The 26,434-nt window shown below is 34.3% G+C and overlaps 1 protein-coding gene across 2 annotated transcripts in view; it reads left to right on the top strand.

Moving 5' to 3' along the window:
• The window catches only part of DACH2 (dachshund family transcription factor 2), a 701,861-nt gene that overhangs the window by 600,903 nt on the left and 74,524 nt on the right, over positions 1 to 26,434 (top strand). For both annotated transcript variants that reach the window (XM_017954197.2, XM_017954196.2), the window contains exon 7: positions 1,179 to 1,314. In XM_017954197.2, the coding sequence (XP_017809686.2) occupies positions 1,179 to 1,314 (136 nt within the window). The remainder of the gene's footprint in view (positions 1 to 1,178; positions 1,315 to 26,434) is intronic.

Genomic DNA, 26,434 nt, shown 5'->3' with positions numbered 1-26,434 from the left:
AACTACAAAAAATCTATGGAATACTAGAAGAAGTGACCTTGATAGATAGTAGCATTAAGTTTGAAAAAAAAATCATGTACTGTGACTATTAAAATATATATACTTTTTTGAGATGGAGTTTTGCTCTTTTTGCCCAGACTGGAGTGCAGTGGTACGACTTCGGCTTACTGCAATGTCCGCCTCCTGGGTTCAAGGGATTCTTCTGCTTCAGCCTCTCGAATATCTGGGATGACAGGTGCCTGCCACCATGCCTGGCTGATTTTTGTATTTTCAATAGAGATGGGGTTTCACCATTTTGCTCAGACTGGTCTTGAACTCCTGACCTCAGGTGATCCACCCTCCTCGGCTTCCCAAAGTGCTGAGATTACATGCATGAGCCACCATGCCCAGGCTATTAAAATATTTTGTTGGCAGAATTCAACATAAGTTATTAAGGTCTGAGAGGTTACAAGTGTCTAATATACAAGTATATTATTTGCATAAATTTTGTCCACATAGAAAAGCTCAACTTGTACCAGGGGCCACGATTTGTGAGTTTTATTCCAGGGCTCTCAAGTCTTTACATTTGGGAGTTCTCCTTCTTAATGAGATAGGAGTATCACCCTTCAGGCCTTGCTATGAACTTTACATCAATCTAGAAGTTACAATAACAATAACCTTCAAAACACACCTACACTATTAATCATTTATGAAGTTTTTAGGAGAGCACATGGAAATTAACTTTTCTTGACCCTTTACCATATGCTTTTTTGTCTTTTTCCATAATTTAGCCCTCATGATATTTTATTAATTTCACAAGAATCAAAAATATATTTTTGTTTAAAGATATATTTTTTGAAACGTGAAGGGGAACATCACACACCGGGTCCTATTGTGGGGAGGGGGGAGGGGGGAGGGATAGCATTAGGAGATATACCTAATGTAAATGACGAGTTGATGGGTGCAGCACAGCAACATGGCTCATGTATACATATGTAACAAACCTGCACGTTGTGCACATGTACCCTAGAACTTAAAGTATAATTTAAAAAAAAAGAGATATGTTTGTAAGACGAATTATAGTAGATGAGTACACTTTCACAATAAGTGAGAGGTCAGCATTTCAAATTTATGGACTCAACCAACATAAAAACTTGGCGCATAGATGACATTTCCTTTTGTGTTTCCTTTTGTGTCAGGAGCGGATCCCAGAGAGTCCTTCTCCTGCTCCTTCTCTGGAAGAGAATCATCGTCCTGGGAGCCAGACCTCTTCCCACTCCAGCAGCAGTGTGTCCAGTTCTCCCTCTCAGATGGATCATCACTTGGAAAGAATGGGTGAGTAACTTTTCGGAAACAGGTAATTGAAAAATATTTTTTCAGGAAATTAGTTGTTAGGAAAAATAGAGGAGAGGGAAAAGCTGAGGAAGCTGACACCTCTTTAATATAAATAGCTTTTTGAAAGTTGGTCATTTGTAATTGCTGAAACAATATGACCAACAAAATGAAACTTACATTATTAGAAATTTGTTCTCTGCAAAGATCTTCCTTTACTGTATCATTCAATCTCATGGAATTAATATGATGAACTGTTTGTAGAGTATATGTGAGTTCTATATGTGATACAATACACCTGACACAGTCACAACATCTTTTTGAATAAGGGAAGTTGAAATATCCTTTAGGCAGTTCCCCTTTTAAGAGTGAAAAAAAGTGAATCAATATAAGATTTGCCACAATCTCAACAACTTAGATCACAAATATTTAACATGATTTCCCCCATGGTTATATATATTTTGTTGTCTCAGAAGCCTTACACCATAGACACTATTCCAGAAATTGGTTGTGATGTGGCATATTGGGAACTTTAGTCTAGCTATAGGTCTGGCACTAACTAGCTATAACATCTTGTGTATGCCACTTAACCACGATGAGTTTCTTTACTTATTATATGGGAAAAAACCTTATCACCCTGTCTAATGCGCTGGGTTATTGAGAGGTGAAATGAAACATTATGTGAAAAAGTGCCAAGGAAGTGTGGGTGATAAAAATTACTCTTCTCTGTGTGACTTGACTTTGATTACTTATCATTTCCTGCTATCTAATTCTACTCAGGTATATAGAAGTCGACAGGTACATTCAGCTGTAACAAATTCTCATTTAGTGTATAGTAATTACCGATCAATTGAGTTAGGTAAAATCTTCATTAATCTTCTGTACCTACACAGTCCAATCTCCTATGTACCCATTTCCTTTTGGCAAAATGAGTTTTGCTATCCCTTTAGTCTTAAAGGGGGGAAGTTCTTTAAGTGAACTGTGAATGTTTACAGCTCATAATAGCTATTGCTTTCAGCCTTTCCAAAATAATGTATTTTCTTGGGGGAAGAGAAATTTGGGAGATTAAGGAAGGTTTTAGATTTCAGAAGGATGAAGACTATCCCTTGGGGAAATTAATCCAAAACTCACTTAGCTTGTCAGTATTATATGTTTTTTGGAGCTCTTTAGCTTCATGGTGAGCATAGTGTTTCTCACATCTGGCTCCCAAATATAATCACCTATGGAGTTTTTATTAATATGGATGCTGAGGCCACATGCTCAGAGTTTGATTCACTTGGTCTGGAATAGAGCCTGGGCAGCAGTATTTCATTTTGCTTTTCAGCATTTCTTCTGTAGATTCTTATGTTCAGCCAGGGTTAAGAACCAGTAGATCAGAGCTTGAGGCTAATGTCTCTCAGAGAGTAAGTTTAATTCCTGGAAGACCTGATAGACATCTTCTAGCTTTACTCTTTTCTCTGACATAGACTACCTGGTTGTTACAACATTGTGTACAACTGATTCAAGAAAGTCTTAGAAAGAACGAGAGTCTACAAATGAGTGACCACTAATGAATCAAGAAGCAAGAGGACACATTCTTCTGTTGGGATACCATTCATATTGATGAGAGTGGGAAGAAGGAGACAAAAAGGGGAAAGGGATATAGAGAGATAATTATTTACTGAGTGCTGACTAAAAAGCAGAGCACATAGGGAAATATACTTGGTAATAGATATATCATAAAAGAATGGGCAACTTATACTTAGAAGTAAAATCAAACATATCCAAAGCAATGTAATATCCTAGAAAAAAAATGTTGACAGTATAGTTTACTTCTAATTACACTGGCAGTAATTAGGCTCTATATGCACATTCCACAGTTGTCTAACAATGATACCAAGATTGTCTATAAATAAATAAAAAGGCTTGAGAATTTTTACATATTACATTTACAGTTACCATATTTTATTAATAGGGCTGTATAATGTTTGAATAAAATATGACTAAAGAGAATTAAATTATAAACTCTGAAAATTAACATTTTTTCTCTTTCAATATGTTTTATAAAGAATCATAATAATTTCCAGAAAGTTATATTATCTATCAATCTTGCTCTGTTTAACAAGTTCGTATGTATATATGTTTATATATTAATTATACTTTAGAACTCACACGATCAAGCAAGCAGCTTACTGATTTTTTCATTATATGATCTTCAGACCAACAAAAAAATCTTTCTACTGTTTTAGAAATAGAAGTACATAAAACTTATGTTAGTTGTTATTAGATTATATTAGCCATTTGTGTGATGTTTTCTGCCTTTTTTTCTGGGTATTTACATAGAAAACTATTCAGTTACATCTCTTATTTATAGTTATGATGCCCAGCAATAGAGAGGGACTTACTGTTGTTCAGGATAATGGACTAACCATCAAAAAATTCCAAAAACATAATAAAGGTAAAATGATTTTTGCTTATTTGATACACATATAATAATCAGATACTAACTCAGTTAACACCCGTGTGCTGTATACTGCATCCACATTTCCCTTAGTATGAATAGATTCATACTAACTTTGGATAAGTTATTTTAATAGTAGAAAACATGATGTTTATCTGAAGCTTGTTTATTTGGAAGGTTATAAATTACATATCCACCTGAAATTTATCTGTGCATGTGGTTGGAAACTTTATCTTAAGCCTTCTTACTATGCCAGTTCAGAGACACCGGACGTCCTTTGTATTATATGTTTACTTTTTTAACTATGTTTAAATGATTCGCCATTTGCTGGTTGTAGTTGACGGTTATATTTGACAAAACTGAGTTGCTGTCACACAGGGGAGCAGCTTCTGTCAATCCTTGAAAGTGATTTTTAAAATATATACTAATTTGGACATTTCAGATGAAAGCTTAGCAAGTTAGCCCATCAGGTATTTACCTGGAATACTGATACATATTATCTCAGCCTGCCTTTTGATCAGCTGAGGTACATGTATCACCTCGGCATAGTATCCAGTTTTGTCTTAGGAGAGCTGTTCAAGGAAGATAAAGAATTTTAAAGTGATGCTCTCCTAATATGAAAGCTGAGTACAACTTTGTTTATAAGGCTGAAAGGGTAAGAGAAAAGGAAAATACATAATCATATGGCATAGATGATACATTGTTGCTGTCACCATGAGTTATACAGTAGCTAACAAATAATTTCTCAGGTCATCCGATAGTTTATTTGTACTTCACCACAGGGTAAATTTTTCTATCTACTAAAGGTGCCCATAATATATAGAAAAAAATACTTCATGAACTGGAGAGTTAATGAAGAATATTTTCTCTTTTCTGTAAACTGAATGTGCTTCATAATTACTAGATGAGCATTTTAGTTGGAATTTGAAATAATGTATGATTTTAATTTCATTGATCTATGGTTGATTTCCTAGCCACATGTTTTGTCTTTTCTTAGCCTGACAGTGAAAGGCTATACCCTCTGGGGCTCCAAAATGCAAATGACTGATTTTGGATTAGTTGTCAGAATGAAAGTCAGGTTCATGATATTAAACTACTCAAACTCTTGCACAGGTAATGAAAGTCTAGTTATAGATGAAACTTCGTTTTTAACCCAGCAACAATTTGTTCCCGAAACTTTTTTTCCCACCATCTCATGACTATTTAAAGGACATCTTGGTAGTAAAGCAGCTTTGCTAGGAAAGTCCCAAGCTGTACATGATGCGTATAATACAATCAGAGTTGCAAACCCCATCAGTCAATATGGCATTTGGGACTGTCCTGTGTACTGCAGCATGCAAGTGTACACTATTGTGGCCTATGAAAAATCAGCTGGAGCGTTATTACAGGTGCACAGTAACTGATTTTCATAAAATATATAGTAGCATGCACTGGTATTTCTGAAGTTCTTGCTGTGGAATGGTAGAATTTTACTTGTTTAAATCAAATAAGTTGGTCACATATCCTGATGAGGACGTTAATAAGCAAGAGTGGCATATGAAACTGCACCCCAGTTATAGTGGAAAGGTTTTTTTTTTAAAATGGGATTCTCTATGTCAAGTCCTTCCAGTTATATTTGTGGTGGTAAGAAAAAAACATATTTTCCTGAAATAGAGTTTAGTTATTAAAAGGGAATGAGTTAAAGTAGAAGTGTCAACATTTATTAACTGTGACAAATAAGCAGTTTATACAACTGTGGCAAACATATGTTTTCACATCTGCTTTGAGTATCATCATGATTTTAAAAATGATTTATAGCTCTGAAAATTATAAAATGCCAGCTTTGCTATTATGAAGGAATTTTCAAAACATAAAGACATACCTTTAGACTATTCATGTAGCCCACCCTTACTGTATCTGGTAAAACTGGATGACATTATAATACATGTCTCAAAGTCTGTATGACCTGAGCTTTCACGGCATTGATATCCATTTTGACTGTGCCCAATATTGTGATTTTAGTTTTGAATCAAGTATTTTGAATAAACTGACTGATCAGTCAAATAAGGCTTTTGATTTTATTTTTTCACAGACTTTGTCAAATAAATTGACCAAATTAATCACGTTATAACATTGTGTTATGTGGTCTTTAACAGTCAGTTCTGGGATTCTTTAGAGTACAGCAATTATGACTATTCACTCTAGTTTACCTGTATGGAAGCAAAGGCACAGAGTAAAATCCCCTTCCTCTGGCAGCCACTTATCTCTCAAACTGCTATTGGGAATAAGGTTTTTGTGATATTTTGCACTGGGAAGTAAATGTTTTCAATAGAAAACTCTCTATGTGTAAAATGCCCCAAGCACTCTGATTAATCAAGTCTGATATGCTACAGAAATAGTTGAACAATAAATTCACCACCCAGCCCAAGAATTTAGCCCATTGAAGTGTTACATGTTAACTCAGAGCCTACAGATGAACAGCTAACAGTTTTAACGTCCTTTTATCACAATAATATATGTATTATGTTTCACCTTGAATAAAAGCATTGTCATATTTCTTTTTTAACTTTTAAGTTCAGAGGTACATGTGCAGGTTTGTTGTATACATAAATTCTGTGTCACTTGGGTTTGGTGTACAGATTATTTTGTCACCCAGGTAATAAGCATCATATCTGACATGTAGTTTTTCAATCCTCTCCCTCTTCCCAACCTCCACCCTCAAGTAGGCCCCATTGTCTTTGGTTCTCTTCTTTGTTTCTATGTATTCTCAATATTTATCTTCCACTTATAAGTGAAAACATGCAGTATTTTGTTTTCTGTTCCTACATTAGTTCTCTCTCTTAGCCTCCAGCCCCATCCATGTTGCTGCAAAGGACATCATCCTGTCCTTTTTTATGACTGCATAATATTCCATGGTGTATATGTACCATGTTTTTAATGGGCATTTAGGTTTACTTAACGTCTTTGGTCTTGTGAACAGTGCCACAATGAACATATGCATGCATTATTTAGAATGATTTATATTCCTTTGGGTATATATCCAATAATGGAATTGCTGGCTCAAATGGTGGTTCTATTTTAAGTTCTTTGAGAAATCGCCAAACTCCTTCCCCCAGTGGCTGAACTAGTTTACACCACCAGTGTATAAGCATTCCTTTTTCTCCACAACCTTGCCACCATCTGTTGTTTATTGACTTTTTAATGATACCCATTCTGATTGGTGTGAGATGGTATCTCATAGTGGTTTTGGTTTGCATTTCTCTAATGATCAATTATATTGAATATTTTTTATATGTTGCTGGCTGTATGTATGCCTTCTTTTGAAAAGTCTGTTCATGTCCTCCGTCCACTTTTTAATGAAGTGGATGCAGCCGTTTACATTTCCTACCAGCAATATATGAAGGTTTTAATTTCTCCCCACTCTCTCCAACACTTACTATTTTCTGTGATTTTGATTATAGCTGGACTAATGTTTGCGATGTATTATCTCATTTTGGCTTTGATTTGTATTCGCTGATGAATAATCATTTTGAGCATCTATTCCTGTGTTTATTGGCTATTTATATATCTTCTTTGGACAAATATCTATTTAAGTCCTTTGTCCATTTTTTAATTGGGCATTTTCATTCCTTAATTTAATTTCTCATTTGTTTTTAAGTTGTAGGAGTTCATTTTATATTATGGATACAATCTCTTTATCAGACATATGACTTATAAATATTTTATCCCATTTTTTGGGTTATCTTTTTACTGTTTTCATAGTATCCTTTGACAGACAGGTTATTAATTTTCATAAAGATCAATTTATCTATTTTTTTTTTTGACACATGTGCTTTTGGTGTTGTATCTAAGAACGCTTTGCTCTTACACTTAGATCTGTACTCCCCTTTGAGTTAATTTTTGTTGTGTTAAATAAGGAACCAACTTCACTATCTTGCATTTGAATATTCGAATATCCTAGCACTGTTTGTTTTAAACATTTCCGCATTGAATTAAGTAGGCACCCACATCAAAAAGCACTTCTCTGTAAAACTAAGCATTGATTTCTAGACTCTCAATTCTGTTCAATTATCTACATGTCTATTCTTTTGCTAGTATCATACTATCTTGATTACTATAGATTTGTAATAAGTTTTAAAATAAAGATGTATGAGTCTTTTTATTATTTTATTCAGAATTGCTTTGGGTCTTCTTGATCTTTTGTGTTTCTATGAGAATTTTTAGATCAGTTTCTGATAAAATATCAACTGGAATTACTGCAAGGATTATATTGAAACTGTAGATACATTTGGCTAGTGTTGCCATATAAGCAGTATTAATTATTTTGATCTGTGAAAACAAGATATTTTTCTATTATTTAGGTTCTCTTTAATTTCTTCCAGCAATATTTCGTCGTTTTCAAACTATACATTTTGCACTTCTTTAAAGTTTACTCCTCAGCACAGTCATACCCCAGAGATATCATGTGTTTGGTTCCTGACCACCACAATAAATCCCATATTGCAATAAAGCAAGTCACACAAATTGTTTGATTTCTCACTGCATGTAAAAGTTACATTTACACAATACTGTAGTCTGTTAACTGTGTGATGCCATTAACTCTAAAAAATAGTATACATACCTTACTTTGAAAATACTTCATTGCTAAAATAATGGTAATGATCATCCAAGCCTTCACCAGGTCATAATCTTTTTACTGGTGGAGGGCCTTCCCTTGACGTTGATGGCTGCTGACAGATCAGGGTGGTGGTCACTGAAGGTTGGGGTGGCTGTGGAAATCCCTTAATGTAAGACAACAATGAAGTTTGCCACATCAACTGACTTTTCCTTTCATGAAAGATTTCTCTGTAGCATGCGATGCTGTTTGAAGGCATCTTACCTACAGTAATTTTTTTTCAAAACTTGAGACAACTCTCTTAAACTCTACCACTTCTTTACCAACTAAGTTTATGTAATATTCTAAATACTTTGTTGTCATTTCAACAGTGTTCACAACATTTTTATCAGGAGTATATTCCATCTCAATAAACCATGTTCTTTGTTCATCCATAAAAAAACAAAAAACTCTTCATCCATTCAGGCATTAGATTGCAGCAATTCAGTCATATATTCAGATTTTACTTCTAATTCTAGTGCTTTTGCTATTTTCACATGTGCAGTGATTTCCTCTACTGAAGTCTTGAGTCCCTCAAAGTCATCCACGAGGGTTGAAATAAACTTCTTCCAAACTCTTGTTAATGTTGGCTTTTGACCTCCTTCCATGAATCAAATGTTTGTAATAACATTTAGTACGATGGATCCTTTTCAGAAAGTTTTCAATTTATGTTGCTTAGATCCATTAGAGTAATCTTTATATATTGAAGCTTTAGCTTTGTCAAATGCCTTTCTTAAATAATGAAACCCAAAAGTCAAACAATGACTCCACGTTACATAGTCTGCAGAATGTATGTTGTGTTAGCAGGCATGAAAACTGAATTTCTTTTTACAGAGCTCTCGGGTAACTAGATTCGTTTGCAGTGAGCAGTAATATTTTGCAAGGAATCTTTTCTTTTTGAGCCATAGGTCTCAATAGTGGGCTTAAAATGTTCAGCAAAGTGTGCTGTAAATAGACGTGCCATTATCCAGGCTTCATGGTTCCATCTATAAAGCAGAGACAGAGTAGAATTTGGCATAACTCTTAAAAACTACAGTTTTTTAATTTTTTTATTTTTTTGTAATGGAAAATGTGCATTGGCTTGAACTTATAGTCACCAACTGCATTATCCCCTAACAGGAGAGTTAGCCTGTCCTTTGAAGCTTTGAAGCCAGGTATGACTTCTCTTCTCTAGCTATGATAGTCTTAGATGGCATCTTCTTCTACTATAAGGCTGTTTTGTCTACATTGAAAATCTATTATTTAGTGTAGCCACCTTTGTCAATGATCTTAGTTAGATTTTCTGGGTAACTTGCTGCAGCTTCTACATCCACACTTGCTGCTTCACCTTGCACTTTTATGTTAAGGAGATTGTTCTTTTACTTAAACCTCATAAACCCGCATTTGTCAGATTCTAACTTTTCTTCTGCAGCTTCTTCACCTTTCTCAGTCTACAAGGAATTAAAGAGAGGTAGGACCTTGCTCTGGATTAGGATTTGGATTAAAGAAATGTTGTGACTTGTTTGATCTTCCATCCAGATAATTACAACTTTCTCCATATCAAGAATAAGGCTAGCTCACTTTCTTGTCATTTGTGTTTTCACTGGAGTAGCACTCTTAATGTATTTCAAGAAATTTTCCTTTGCATTCACAACTTGGCTACCTGTTTGGTGCAAGAGGCCTAGCTTTCAGCCTATCTTGGCTTTTGACATACCTTCCTTACCAAGGTTAATCATTTCTAAATTTGATTTAAAGTGAGATACATGTGACTATTCCTCTTACTTGAACACTTAGAGGCCATTGGAGGATTTGTAGTTGACATAATTTCAATATTGTTGTATCTCAAGGAATAGGAGACCTGAGCAGAGGAAGAGAAATGGGGGGACAACAGGTCAGTGAAGCAGTCAGAACATACAAACCATTTATCAGTTGCATTTGCCATTGTATATAGGAACAGTGCATGGAGTCCCAAAACAATTATAATAGTAACATCAAACATCACTGATAATAGACCACCATAACAGTTATAATAATAATTAAAAGTTTGAAACTTCATGGGAATTGCCAATACGTGACACAGAGACAAAAAGTGAACAAGTGCTATTGGAAAAATAACACCAATAGACTTGTTCAATATGAGGTTGCCACAAACTTTTAGTTGGTAAAAAATATAGTATTTGTAAAGTGCAAAGAACAGGGTATGCCTATATTTTGTTTTTAAATGTTTTCAAATTTATTTATAAGTGAAATTGTTTTGTTAATTTTAATTTCAGATTGTTCACTGCTGTGTATAGAAATATAATTATTTTTCCTATATTCTTATATTCTTCGAATGTATTAATTTTTTAGCTTTAATGGTTTTTATATAGATTGTTTACAATTTTTTTCTGTAGTTTCTTTAAGAATTTTCTCTATATAAGATCATACCATCTACAAATTGAGATAGTTTTATCTGTCTTTTCCAATCTATATGCCTTTTATTTCCATTTATTGCCTAATTATGTGGCTAGAGACTGTGATAACAATGTTGAGTAGACATGGTGAGAGTGAATATCCTTGTCTTATTTCAGATATTAAGAGGAAAGCTTTCAGTTTTTACCATTAAATATGATGTGATTAGTGAGCTTTTTATAGATGTCTCCTATCAGATTGAGGAAGTTTTCATCTATGCTTAGTTTGTTTTGTGTATTTACTTTGAAAACACGTTGTATTTTGTCACATTCTTTTTCTGTATCTATCAAGATGACGCTGTGGTTTTTGTACTTTATTAGTACAATTCATTACATTGCTTTTTCTAAGTAAATTATATTTCTATTATTATTCTTCATTGTAAAAACTTAATATGCTTAATATGAGACCTACCATCTTATGCATTTTTAAGTGCTCAATAGACTATTGTTGACTGTAGGTATAATGCTGTACAGCAGATCTCTTGAACTTATTCATTTTGCATAACTGAAACTTTATACCAGTTGAACAGCAACTCTCCATTTCTCTCTCTCCACAGCCCCTGGCAACCACTATTCACTCTCTGTTTCTATGAATTTGACTATTTTACATAACTAATATATGTGGAATCATGCAGTGTTTGTCCTTGTGTGACTGGCTTTTTTCATTTAGCCAAATGTCCACCAGATTCATCCATCTTGTCACATATGACAAGATTTCTGTCTTTTTTAAGGCTGAATAGTAGTTTATTGTATTATATACCACATTTTATTTATCTATTTCATCCATAAATTGGCATTTGGGTTATTTCCATGTATTTGTTATTGTGCATAATACTGGTATTAATGTTGGTGTACAAATATCAGTCCAGGTTCCTGCTTTTAATACTTTTGGTTTTATACATGGAAGTGGAAAGCTGGATCATATGGCTATTTTATGTTTTAAAAATATATTTTGAGGAACTACCATACTGTTTTCCACATTGAGTGACTGCACAATTTTATATTGCAACTAAAAGTGTACAAGGTTCTAGTTTCTCCAAATCCTTATTTCCCAACTCATTCTATGATACCAAAACTTAACACCAAAACCTGATACCAAAACCTTGCAGAGTTTTCAAAAAGAGAAAACCTCAAGCCGATATCCTTGATAAACATCAATACAAACATTCTTAACAAAATACTGGCAAACTGAATCAAGCAGTATATCAAAAACCTACTCCGTCATGATCGAGTAGGCATCATCCGTGGATACAAGGTTGGTTCGACGTATGAAAATCAATAAATATGTTTCATCACATAAACAGAACTAAAGACAAAAAGCACATGATTTGCTAAGTGAGATGCTAGTGTGAAAAGAAAACGTCAACAACACATGATTATCTCAACAGAGGCAGAAAAGTCTTTCAATAAAATTCAACACCCCTTCATGTTAAAAACTCTCAATAAACTAGGTATTGAGAGAACATACCTGCAAATAATAAGAGCCACCTATGCTTTAGTTGGCTCTTGTTCTATTTAATCTATCAAATTAGATACAATGAAGGAACCTCATGCTACAATATAATTAGATTCTAGCTAAACTAAATCTAAACTAAATTTTGTGCATTGTTGGACTCACAATATGTAAATACTGGTGAAGCACACAAAAAAACAAGAAGACAGAAGTAAAAGCAGGCAGACAGCAAGGAAGGAAATAGGAAAAAAAAGAAAAGTATACACAGAAGATTGAAAGCCAACTATCAAAAATACATGTGCACTCATATGTTTATCTCAGTGCTATTCACAAAAGCAAAAATACAGAATCAACCTAGCTACCCATCAACAGTGGATTGGATAAAGAAAAGGTGCTACATATACACCATGAAATATTACAGAAATAAAAAGAACAATATCATGTCCTTTTCAGTAGCATGGATGGAGCTGGAGCCCAATTATCCTAAACAATCAAATGCAAGAACACAAAACCAAATACCACATATTTTCACTTATAAGTTGGAGCTAAGCATTGAATACATATTAATGTAAAGATGGGAACCGAGGGAGGGGGGTGGTTACCTGTTGGGTTCTATGCTTACTGCCTGGGTGTCAATACTCTGGGACGTCTAGCCTCAGAATCACATGATTTACTCATATAACAAACCTATACACGTACCCTTTAACCTGTAATAAAATTTGAAATGATAGAAAAACACTGTACAAATTTCTAATTTCTCAACATCCTTTCTAATACTCATTATCTTTTGTTTCTTGATGAACTCATACTAGCAGGTGAAAGGTGGTATTTCACTGTGGTTATTATTTGCATTTCCTTGTGATTACTGATGTTGACCAATTTTTCATATATCTACTGGCCATTTTTATGTCTGTTTTGGAGAAATAAAGAAATAGATGTATAAATACCTTGACATAAGGCTAAGGTACACATAATTATTCTATAATTTTAATAATCAACATGTAGTAGTGCTATTATCTCAACAAACACATTTTAAAGAACCAGGATAACTAAATTACAATATTACAAATAATACAACTAAGGCTATTTGATTTGTTGCAGGAATCATAGATTTGATTGTTTTGGATCAGAACATAACATTTTTTCTTAATAGTAATTGCAGATTATATCCGTGCATAACAAATCCTGCCAGAATGATGGGTGACTATGGAAGTCTTGGAAAAAGAAGAAGTAAAATGTCATTTAAAAATATTCTATTTTATGATAGAGAAGAATCAAGTAAACTGATATTTGTACATTTGTATTCAAATTACTATATTTTCAATTAGCTTAATCCTGAATATAAACCACATTATCACTACACTAATATCATCATATGACGTTATTAGAGCAGTTGTATAAATATGACTAAGAGATTATTAATATAGAGTTAGCAGTAAGTTTATATTATTTGAGCTCTCATATTTCATATCTTTTAATTCAATATAATCTCCAATGCTGCCTGTAGAATTTAGCCTTATTAAAAACATACACACATACACACACACACCCCTACATACATACATCATGGTTCATTTATTGTTTTAAAATGGCTCTTGGTTAAAGGAAGAGAAATACACTCCAGTTACTTCCAGTCTGTTGTCTGTGTTATTACTGATTTTCATGCTGTCTGTCTAAATAAGGATGTTTGAGAACTATAATAAATCTCGACATCAGGTGCAAATAGGAATTTCTCCAAAGCAGGAATAAATACATTCATTCATTCATTCTGGATGCATTTGTTTAGATAACTGCATTATATAAGTCATTGGGAAAAAGAATTAAAAAGTATTAACAATTCCTTATGATGCATTATAGTTAGATAAATGTATTTACTGTTTACATTATCATAAACAGAGGAATTTAGATGGTTTCAATGATGACAATAGATCAGACCTGATCTTGTTATTTCATTATGAGAGTGAATGTTATAAAAATCTAATTAGCATTTCATGTGGCAGTGTTAGGATAACAAAAAGAGCTGTCACATGCACAGTTTTATCCGGATCATAATTCCAGTTCTTACTATGATTTCCATTAATTGTTTTTATAAATAATGTCTTCTGTGCCCTACATTATTTCAGGCACTGAGAATGTAATGATGAGAGATATTATTCCTGTCCCCAAGGAGCTCACAGAGAATGCAATAATTCTAAAATGCATCTAAAATACAGGTGCTTTTCTTCAGAGTAAAGTTGTGTTTGTTTATGATAAGAGAGTGCTACTGACCTCAAGGTCCTGTCTATATTAGAAGGAGTCTCAAATTCAGCATCCACACCTTACTGTGGGCTTAGGGTTTATCTTTTGATCTCACTACCTGTGTTTGAGGCCCTTAAACTGAACCAAATATGAGCTCACAATAAAAAAAGAAAACAAATGTTCAAACGCACAAGGAATCCAACCACCATGAGACCATCACAGAAACAGCTAAGCATAGATTTAGATCCGTAAGTATTCAGACATATATTTATTTTACACTTTATCTGAACTGCCTAGGGAATTAAAACATGGAATTAAATTAATAAGCAAGAAACTAGATATTACTAACATTTCCAAACAGATTTTTAAAGTACCAAATATAATTGTTAGAAATAAATTAACGTAAACATTGAAATTAAAAACTAGACGAATGAGTTAATCAACAGAATAAAACTAAAGAAAGAAGTACTGAACTGAAAAATAGATATGAAAAAATCATCTAGAATGTAGTACAGACAGACAAGGTGACAGAAAAAATGCTAGTTTAAGATAAATGAGGATAGGAAAAAATGTAAATGAGGATACAGCAATAAGTTATAACATTTATCTAGGTATCAGGAGGGACTAATAAACTCCAGAGAATACCTTTCATCTTTTTAAATGGAGAAACAATATTTTTTTGATTGAGGGTTAGAAGTCATTGTAAAGAAATAGTATCTATCAAAGCATCTAGCTAATGTACTTGTGCCCAGAAAATATTTGCCTCCAAATCCTAAGTAGAGTTATGATCTCACAATTTCCTAATAGACTATCTGGATTAGGTCAACAAAGAAGAATTCAATGTTTTTACATCACTGTGTTAACTCTCCTTTACATGCAGAATTGTTATCTTGGGTGGATTCATTAACATTGATATGACCAATGGTTTACTTCTATGAACACATGTTGTTAAACAATCTCTTTTTCTTTATTATTTATTTGTTGAAACTGTAACAAAATAGGCAAATACAGAGAATGATGCAAAATGGGAAGCAGATAAAAAAATCTTTATTATTCTGAAAGAGATGTAGAAATTCAGATCCACTGAAGAGAGAAGCTAAAGTGCCAATTACTATTTTAACTACTTTAATGTCTAATGCACTCCATTGAGCAAATTCGTAATAGGTATGTTGCTTTGAAAACACGATCTATTTATTTATTATTTTGCTGTTTTAGTCTATACATGTTTTAGCATCAATTTTCGTTTGACATAGTACATTTTCTCTCATATAAAACACTTGGTAATTTAATAAATAAAAAATTAATAGATACATAAAAAGCTTCAAACATTGGCTTCAACCAGGTACTCTATTTGAAAACATAGGATGTTATGATAAAAGAATGTTCATATAGGTGCATTTTTATAGATACATATAATAAATCTCTGTTGTCTTATATATTTCTATCCATGTGTATATGTACATATCTAATATATTGCCTTCAAAACAAAATAAATGAAAACATACATATTAAAAGATAAATGCAAGTTGCTAATCATTTTTTGACTTACTTGTCATGCCTCAGGCATTACAGATTAAAAGGGACGTAAATGGAAAATAAATATTTAAAAATATTATTTTTCTTTTTTACATTTTTATTAATACGTAATATTTTACATGCTTATGAGATATATGTGATGTTTTGTTACATGCATAGAGTATGAAATTCTAAAGTCAGAGTATTTGGGGTGTACATTACAATGAGTTATCATGTCTATGTGTTGGGAACATTTCAAGTCTTTTCTTTTAGCTGTTTTGAAATATATAAATACACTGTTTTTATTACATATTTGCTACTCTGCTATCTAACATTTGAATATTTTTTTCTATCTAAATATATGGTTGTACTCATTGTAGCCAACCTCTCTTCGTACCCCCCTCCTACCCTAACACCCTTCTCAGCTTCTGGTATCCATCATTTTTCTCTCCACCTCCATGAGATCAACTTTTATATCTCCCACATATGAGTGAGAATATGTGATATTTGTCTTCCTTTGCTGGGCTAATTTCACTAAATATAGTTACCTCCAATTCTATCCATGTTGTGGTAAATAAGATAATTTTATTCTTTCTTTGTGGCCAAATAGTATTCAATTGTGTATTATACCACATTTTCTGTATCCATTTATCTGGTGAAGGACACTTAGGTTGATTCCCAGTCTTTGCTGTTCTGAATAGTGCTGCAAAAAACATGTGAGTTGTAGGTATTCATTTGGTATACTGATTTATTTTTTTCGTATAAATACTTAGTAGTGGCATTCCTGGATAATATGATAGTTCCATTTTTAGTTTTGTGAGAAATCTCCATACTGTTTTCCATAGTAGCTGCACTAATTTATATTCCCACCAACAGTGTATGAGTTCCCTTTTCTCTGCATCTTTGCCAGCATCTGTTATTTGTTATCTATTTAATAATAGCCATTCTAATTGGGGTAAGAAGGTATCCCATTTTGGTTTTGATTTGCATACTTAGTGATGTTGAACTTTTTTCATATATCTGTGGGCTATTTTTATGTCTTCCTTTGAGAAGTGTCTACCCATGCACTTTGCCCCCTTTTAACATAATATTTATTATTATTTATTGTGGACTTATTTGAGTTCCTTGTATATTCTGGATATGAATCTCTTGTTGGATGAATAGTTTGCAAGCGTTTTCCCTCATTCAACAGGATGTCTCTTTACTTTGTTTAGTTTCCTTTGCTGTGCAAAAGCCTTTTAGTTTAGTATAGTCCTATTTGTCTAGTTTTGTTTTTTATCTTGTGTGCTTTTGAGGTTTTAGCCATAAAATCTTTGCCTAGATCAAAGCATACCTGAAAAATTTCCCCTATGTTTTCTTCTAGTAGTTTTATAGTTTCAGGTCTTACATTAAAGGCTTTACTCCATCTTGGCCTGACTTTTTTATATGGTGAGAGACTGGGGTCTGGTTCCATTCTCCTTCATAAGGACATCCTATTTTCCCAGCACCATTTATTGAAGAGGATGTCCTTACCCCAATGTATATTCTTGGTACCTTTGTGAAAAATCAGTTGGCTATAAATAGATGGATTTATTTTTGGACTCTCTATTCTGTTCCAGTTATCTTTGTGTCTAATTTTTATACCAAATACCATGCAGTTTTGCTGTTTTGGCTACTATAGCCTTGCAATATATTTTGAAGACAGACAGTGTGATACCTCCAGATTTGTTCTTTTTGCTCAGGAATCCTTTGGCTATTTGGGCTGTTTTTGATTCCACACGAATTTTAGAATTATTCTATTTCCATGAAAAATGATATTGGTATTTCAGTAGAGATTGCATTGAATCTGTAGATTGCTTTGAGCATTATGGTAATTTTAATATTAACTCTTCTGATCCATGAAAACATGATGTCTTTTCATCTATTTGTGTCCTCTTCAATTTCTCTCATCAGAGTCTTGTAGTTTTTCTTCTAGAGATCTTTCACCCCTTAGGTTAAATTTACTCCTAGCTTTTTTTTAATTTTTTTTATTTTTTTTTATTTTTGTAGCTATTGCAAATGGGATTGCCTTGTTGGTTTCTTTCTCAACTACTTCTTTATTGTATAGAAATGCTACTTATTTTTTGCATGCTACTTTTTATCCTGCAAATTTACTGATTTTATGTATTAGATGTAAGATTTTTTGGTGAAATTTTTAGGTGTTCTGGATATAAGATCATGTCATCTGCAAACAGGGATAATTTTACTCCTTCCTTTTTAATTTGGATGACTTTTATTTCTTTCTTTTATATAATTGCTCTGGCTAGGACTACCAGTACCATGTTGAATAGACATGCTGAAGGTGGGCATCCTCATCTTATTCCAGCTCATAGAGGAAAGACTTTCAACTTTTGCACTCAGTATGATGTTGGTTGTAGGTTTGTCATATATGACATTTATTATGTTGAGTTATGCTACTTTTCTACCTATTTTAAAGGTTTTTATTATGAAAAAATACTGAATTTTATCAAATACTTTTTCTGCTATTGAGATGATCGTATTTTTTTATCCTCATTCTGTTGATGTGATGTATTGTGTTTACTGATTTGTGTATGTTGAACTATCCTTACATACCTGCAATAAATCTGACTTGATTATGTATTTTTTGATTTTCTGTTTGATTCTGTTTGCTAGTGTTTTGTTTAGAATTTTATTTTTTTAATTTTTAAGTATTATGGATATATAATAGTTGTACATATATATGAGGTAAATATGATGTTTTGATACAAACATTCTGCACCCCTATGTTGATTGCAGCACTATTCATAAGAGCCAAGATGTAGAATACACCTTATGATGTTGAGAATTTTTGTGCCTATGTTCATCTGGGATACTGGCCTGTAGTTTTCTTTATTTGTTGCATACTTGTCTGGTTTTCATATCAGGCTAATGCTGGCTTTGTCAAATGAGTTAGAGAGAATTTCTTCTAATTTAATGTCTTGAAATAATTTGAAAAGAATCGGTGTTAATCTTTGGAAAGTTTGATAGAATTCAGCTATGAAGCCATCTGGTCCTGGACTTTTTTTTCTTGCTATACTTTTCATTACTAATTGATATGGTTTGGCTCTGTGTCCCCACCCAAATCTCATGTCGAATTGTAATTCCCATGTGTTGGAGCAGATGCCTGGTGGGAGGTGAATGAATCATAGGGGTGGACTTCTCCCTTGCTGTTCTCATAACAGTGTATGAGTTCTCACAAGATCTAGTTGTTGAAAAGTGTGTAGCATTTCCCCCTTCACTTTCTCCTCCTCCTGCTCCAGCCATGTAGGACGTGCTGCTTCCTCTTAGCCTTCCACCATGAGTAAGTAAGTTTCCTGAGCCCTGCCCAAGCCATGCTTCCTGTACAGCCTGCAAAACCATAAGCCAGTTTAATCTCTTTTCTTTATAAATCATCCAGTCTCAGGTAGTTCTTTATAGCAGTGTGAGAATTGACTAATACTCTAATTCAATCTCATTATTCATTATGGGTCTGTTCAGATTTTCTATTTCTTTCTGATTCAATTTTGTCAGGCTGTGTGTGTCTATAAATTTTTCTATTTCCTCTAGGTTTTTCAGTTTGTTAGTGTGTAGTTGTTCTTAAGCATCTCTGATAATATTTTGTATTTCTGCATTCTTAATGTTAATATGTCATTTCTCACTTTTGTTTCTTTGAGTCTTCTCTCTTTTGTTCTTGGTTAATGTAGCAAGTGGTTTATCAATTTTATCATTTCAAAAAACCATCCTTATGTTTTGTTGATTTGGTTTAGTTCTCCTCTGATATTTGTTATTTTTTTCTGGTAATTTGGGGTTTGGTTTGTTCGTCCTTCTGTAGTTCCTTGAGGTGCATCAATTGTTTATTTGAAATCTTTCTGCTTTTTGGTAAATACGTTTATTGCTATAACTTCTCTTAGCGCTACATTTGCTGTATCACACAGGTTTTGGTATGTTGTGTTTCAATTTTCATTTGTTTCAAGATATTTTAAAATTTCCTCCTTAATTTCTTTCTTGACCCAATGGACATTCAGGAGTATGTTGTTTCATTCCCTGTGTTTATTCAGTTTCCAAAAAGTTCATTTTATTATTTATTTTCAGTTTGAATCCATTGTGGTTTGAGAAGATACTTTATAAGATTTGATTTTTAAAAATTTGTTGAGACTTATTTTGTCTTCTAATATATAATCTGTCCTTTGAAATGTTTAATGTGCTGATGAGAAGAATATGTATTCTGTAATTGTTAGATAAAATGTTCTGTAAATGTCTGTTAGGTCCATTTGGTCTAACCTGCAGCTTATCTTATAATTTATAATTTTTGTCACATTAGTATATTTATGAGGTACATGAGATATTGTGATACAGGCATGAAATGCATAATAATCACATGGTAGTATATGGGGTACCCATAACCTCAAGCATTTATCCTTTGTGTTACAAACAATCCAATCATACTCTTTTAGTTATTTTTAAATGTACAATTAATTTATTATTGACTATGGTCACCCTTTTGTGCTATCAAATGCTAGGTCTTATTCTTTCTATTTTATTGTACCCATTCAACATAACCACTTCCCCCATTCCCATGCCCAGACTCTGGTAGATATCTTTTTCCTCTCTGTATCCATGAGTTCAGTTATTTTAATTTTTACCTCCCACAAATATACTGTGCTGTTTAAATACAATATTTATTTGTTCATTTTCTGTCTAGATGATCTGTCTAAGGCTGATGGTGGGGTGCTGAAATCCCCTACTATTATTATATTGAAGATATCTCTGTCTTCAGATATAATATTTGTTTTACATAACTGGGTTCTCTGGTATTGGTTGCATATATGCTTTGAATTTTTAGACGTGTTTGCTGAACTTATCCCTTTATCATTATATATTTACTTTATTTGTCTCTATTCTCTCTTTGTTACTTTTGACTTAAAGTCTGTTTTATCTAAGTATAGCTACTCCTACTTACTTTTGGTTTTCATCTGCATAGAATATCTTTTTCCATCACTTTACTTTTAGTCTGCATATGTCTTTACAGGCAAGATGAGTTTCTCATAGGCAGAATATAGTTGTTGTTGTTGTTGTTTTTTAAATCCATTCAGCCAGTCTATATCTTTTAAATGGAAAGTTGAATTCATTTACATTCAAGGTTATTATTGATGTGCGAACGCTTATTCCTTGTCTTTCATTTATTGATTTCTGGTTGATGGTATACTTTTTGTTCCTTTATTTTTCTCTTACAGATACCATTGTGGTTTGGTGAATTTCTGTAACGGTAACATTTGAGTGTTTTCCTTGTTTTTGTGCTGGCTCTACCAGTGTATTTTGTACTTTTGTGTGTTTTCATGATGGTAGATAGTCTTCATTCACTTGTAGGTGGAGGTCTCCCTTGAGTATTTATTATCAGGACAGTATAGTGCCAATTAATTCCCTCAACTCTTGTTTAGCTGGGAAAAAAATTATTTCTTCTTAATTTATGAATGATAACTTTGCTGAGTATAGTGTCCTTGAATGGCATTATTTTTCTTTTAGCACTTTGAATATATCATTTCATTTAATCCTGCCTTGTAAGCTTTTTCATAAGAAATAACTGGGGTTCCATTATAAGTGACTAGACACTATTCTCCTTCTGTTTTTAGAATTTTATCATTGTTTATTACTTTTGACAGTTTGATGTAATGTGCCATGGAGAACACACTTATGTCTTGCATATATTTGGAGGTCTTTGAGCTTCCTATATCTATGTGCCTAAGTCTCTTGCTACACTTGGGAAATTTTCATCTATTCTTTATTAAAACAGGTTTTCTAAACCTTTGCTTTTCTCTTTGCCTTCTGGGACATTGAACATTTGAATATTTGATCATTTTATCATTTCCCATACGACATATGTGCTTTGCTCATACTTTTTCAATTCTTTTTTCTAGACTTTTGTTTGACTGTGTTATTTCAAAATACTGTCTTCAAGTGCTGAGATTCTTTGTTCTATTGTAGTCAGTTCATTGTTGAAGCTTTCAGATATGTTTTCTATTTCATTCAATGAATTGTTCAGTTCCAAAATTTGCGTTAGATTCTTTTTTATCATGTCTATATTTTTGGCACGTTTCTCTCTCATATTCTGAATTGCTTTTCTGATTTCTTTGTATTTTTTCCAGTATTCTCTTGTATCTCACTGAGCTTCTTTAACATCGATATTTTAAAATATTTTTCCAAGATTTCATAAATTTCTTTTTTATTTGTATCTGTTGCTTGAGAATTATGTTGTTCCTTTGGAGGTGTCATGTTTCTTTTCTTTTTAATGTTTCCTGTGTCCTTAGGTTGATATCTGCACATCTGGTGTGAAAGTTGCTTCTTCCATTTTTTTTTTTTTTTTTGCTTTAAATTTGCTTTCTTAAAGGAGGACTTTTTCCTAAAGATGTTTTTTGGTGATTGTTTCGCAGCATACTTTGGCTCTGATTTTGGATGCATGCAGTAGTGTAGTTTTTGTGTGATTTTTTGTTTCAACAGTAAATGGCATTAGCAATATCCATTATTTCTTTTTGTTTTGTTTTTTAAGTTTTTATTTTACTTTAAGTTCTGGGATACATGTGCTCAATGTGCAGGTTTGTTACATAGATATACATGTGCCATGGTGGTTTGCTGCGCCTGTCAACCCATCATCTAGGTTTTAAACCCTGCATGCATTAGGTATTTGTCCTAATGCTCTCCCTCCCTTTTCCCCCCACCCCGACAGGCCCCAGTGTGTGATGTTCCCCCTCCCTGTGCCCATGTGTTCTCATTGTTCAACTCCTGCTTATGAGTAAGAACATGCAATGTTTGGTTTTATGTTCCTGTGTTAGTTTGCTGAGGACGATGATTTTCAGCTTCATCCATGTCCCTACAAAGGACATGAACTCATTCTTTTAAGTCTGGAAACAACAGATGCTGTCAAGGATTCAGAGAAACAGGAATTCTTTTACCCTTTTGGTGGGAGTGTAAATTAGTTCAACCATTGTGGAAGTCATTGTGGCGATTCCTCAAGGATCTAGAACCAGAGATACAATTTGACCCAGCAATCCCATTACTGGGTATATACCCAAAGGATTATAAATCATTCTACTATACAATCACATGCACATGTATGTTTGTTGCAGCACTATGTACAATAGCAAAGACTTGGAACCAACCCAAATGCCCATCAGTTATAGACTGGATAAAGAAAATCTGACATATAAACACCTATTATTTCATTGGTGGCTTGGAGTGTGGTTGTTAGTGGAGGCTGTGGCAAAATTTTTCTAAAGAGTAGGATACCAGGCCGGGTGCGGTGGCTCAAGCCTGTAATCCCAGCACTTTGGGAGGCCAAGACGGGCGTATCACGAGGTCAGGAGATCGAGACCATCCTGGCTAACATGGTGAAACCCCGTCTCTACTAAAAAGAATACAAAAAACTAGCCGGGCGAGGTGGCGGGCGCCTGTAGTCCCAGCTACTCAGGAGGCTGAGGCAGGAGAATGGCATGAACCCGGGAGTCAGAGCTTGCAGTGAGCCCAGATCGCGCCACTGCACTCCAGCCTGGGCGACAGAGCGAGACTCTGTCTCAAAAAAAAAAAAAGAAAAAAAAAAAAAAGAGTAGGATACCAAATGAGCAAGTCTTTGAGCCCCAGTGTTGCAGGAGTGGTTCAAGAATGCCTGTTTGGGGCTCCAGTGTGGCATACACTGGCACCATGATAGTGGGTTTAAAAAGGCTGATTCTTGGGCCTCCACATGGCTTGCTTAGATGCTAGGAATAGAACCAGTTGGCTCAGTGGGTGGGTAATTCAGTTATTTAGTCCTTAGGCAGTGGGCATTGTATGGACAATGGCAGTAGCCATGGTGGAACAACCCTCTGAGATCCAAGCAGTTCATTTTGGTGTTAGTGGTACCTGTGATGGGCTGGAGGCCAGTCTCCTAGATAGCAGATTGTGTATATGTGTGGGTACCAATTGTGGTGGTAGTGGCAGATTGAGTGGGTTTTATATTCCACTCTGGAAGGAGTGCACAGGTACCAACACTGGTTGAAATGGGCTGGGAGATTCCCAGACCCTTGGAAAGTGTGCAGACATGGGGTTGGCAAAGGCAAGGCTGACCAGCTCTCAGGTCCCCTGGTGGTGTCTGCAGTTGCTGGGTGTGGTAGGCAGGATGCTCAGGTGTGAGTAGAACTGGCTGTGCCATAGCCCTGTTATTGGGGGAAGTGAAGATGCTCTCAGTGGGAGCATCCATAAGCAGGTGGCTGGAGAACATGTGGTTCACTCATGCCTTAGCCCTGCAGATGCCAGAAGAGGCAGAGGTTGCAGAAAGTGTAATTTGCACTTGGGGCATGTGAAACTGTGTGACTGCCCTTCCTATAAGGCAGGAGGTTCACTGCTAGTGTCTCACACTTTGTCCCCAGCAGTGGTAGCTGTGGGAAGGTAATGTCAATGGGGCTCCAGATATGTCTAGATGCTACACCATCCTAGAGCAGGATACAGTATTATTGTGGCTGGGCTCTCAAAATGCTGCCATGCTGCAGCTGCTTAGGACTTGGTCAGTATGTGGGACTCAGCATGATATCCCTCTCTAGATAAATGACATTGTGTGGTCTCCAGGTAGCTCCCTATGTTAGTATCAGGACCTGCAAGTGTTGAGCAGATTTCCCATGGCTAGGATTGTAGGAGCCTGTGGCAAAAATGTGGACCATTGGAGGTCTCTCACTCACTCTTTCCCTGCTTGAGGAGCCTCTTCAGGCTCCCAGCTGATCCTGGACAAGTGGACAGCCTTGTTTCCCTCTACTTCCTTGATTTCAGTGCTTCCTATCGCTTGTCTGTTAAATACCATTGTTCTCTATTAGATGGTCTATTCGAGGGGTGATTATCTACCCACTATTTTGGTTCCTCTCCATGAAAGAAACAAGTAACAGATGCGTCCAGTCAGCCATCTTGAAGCATTTCAAGAAATTACTTTTAAAGGATTTTCTATGTGGACTCACACTTGCTAAAGGTCAAAAGAGATGAGCAAACAAATAAAAAAAAAGATTCAAACAATCATAGACATTTAACGGTAAATATATCAAAAGGGAGAAGTGACTAGGTCAGTTCATTAACTTCCTGCAAAAGCTCTCTCAAGTTATTCCCTAAAAAATCATTACTTAGACTAGTGGGAAAAAAATCTGAAAGACCTTATTATCTCTAAACTGGTATCCACAAGCAGTTATTTTCAAATAATTAGAGCTTTTTGTATAAATTCTTATAATCTTCTGCTCATTAATGGTCACGGAAACGAAGAGAGAAAGGCAATTTTGTTCCCCACCCCTCCATATTCTGTCTTTGAGAGCTTTCCATTTGGAAGATACTTTACTAGTCTCTGGAATTAGGCATCCAGCTCCTAGATAATTGGGAAAATTAGGTATTGAGTATTTTTCTTGATAATGAGTAGAAAGATTAGAGATCCATCTGCATGTTGCTAATTCAGAGTAACAAAGGCACAATCTTTGTTAAGATGTCAACACTCCACTTTTTAATTTTCTTAATTTAATTTTCTATTTGTAATTTTTATGGGTACATAGTAGGAATATATATTTATGAGTACATGAGAGGTTTTGATACAGGCATGCAATGTGAAATAAGCACATGATGGAAAATGGAGCATCCATCCCCTCAATCATTTATCCTTTTAATTACAAACAATTCAATTAAACTCTTCATTTTAAAATGTACAATTAAGTTATTATCGACTATAGTCATCCTGTTGTGCTATCAAATAGTAGGTCTTATTCCTTCTATTTTTTCGTACACATTAACCATCCCCACCTCAGCCCCAAAGCTCCCTACCATTCCCAGCTTCTGGTAACCATTCTTCGACTCTCTATGTACATGAGTGCAATTGTTTTGATTTTCAGGTTCCACAAATAAGTGAAAATATGTGATGTTTGTCTTTCTGTGCCTGGCTTATTTCACTTAACATAATGATCTCCAAATCTTAATGGCGCCTGAAAGCTAATGTATTTCACCACTAGCATATCATGCTTTATAAAAAAATATTCATAACAGCACTATTTTTTCCAAAACCTGGAAATTACCCAAATGCCCATGAGCCGTAGAATGAGTAAAAAAATTCAGATATGTTCAAAAAATAGAATGCTATTCAGCAAGGAAATGGAATGATTTACAGCCACAAACAATAATGTGTTTGAATCCCACAAATGTAACACTGACTGAAAGAAGCTAGACATGAAAATAATTATACTTTGATTTCAATCATATAGAGTTCAAAAATAGGCAAAATGAATCTATTGTGTTAAAATTTAAGATGACGTTTACTCTTATTTTTTGAGACAGAGTCTCGCTTTGTCGCCCAGGTTAGAGTGCAGTGGTGCGATCTTGGCTCACTGCAAGCTTCGCCTCCCAGGTTCAAGCCATTCTCCTGCCTCAGCCTC

This window comes from Papio anubis, chromosome X, assembly GCF_008728515.1.
Source record: "Papio anubis isolate 15944 chromosome X, Panubis1.0, whole genome shotgun sequence".
Lineage (NCBI taxonomy): Eukaryota > Metazoa > Chordata > Mammalia > Primates > Cercopithecidae > Papio > Papio anubis.
Note: the sequence above shows the minus strand (reverse complement) of the source record. Positions and strands in the feature narration are given on the sequence as shown.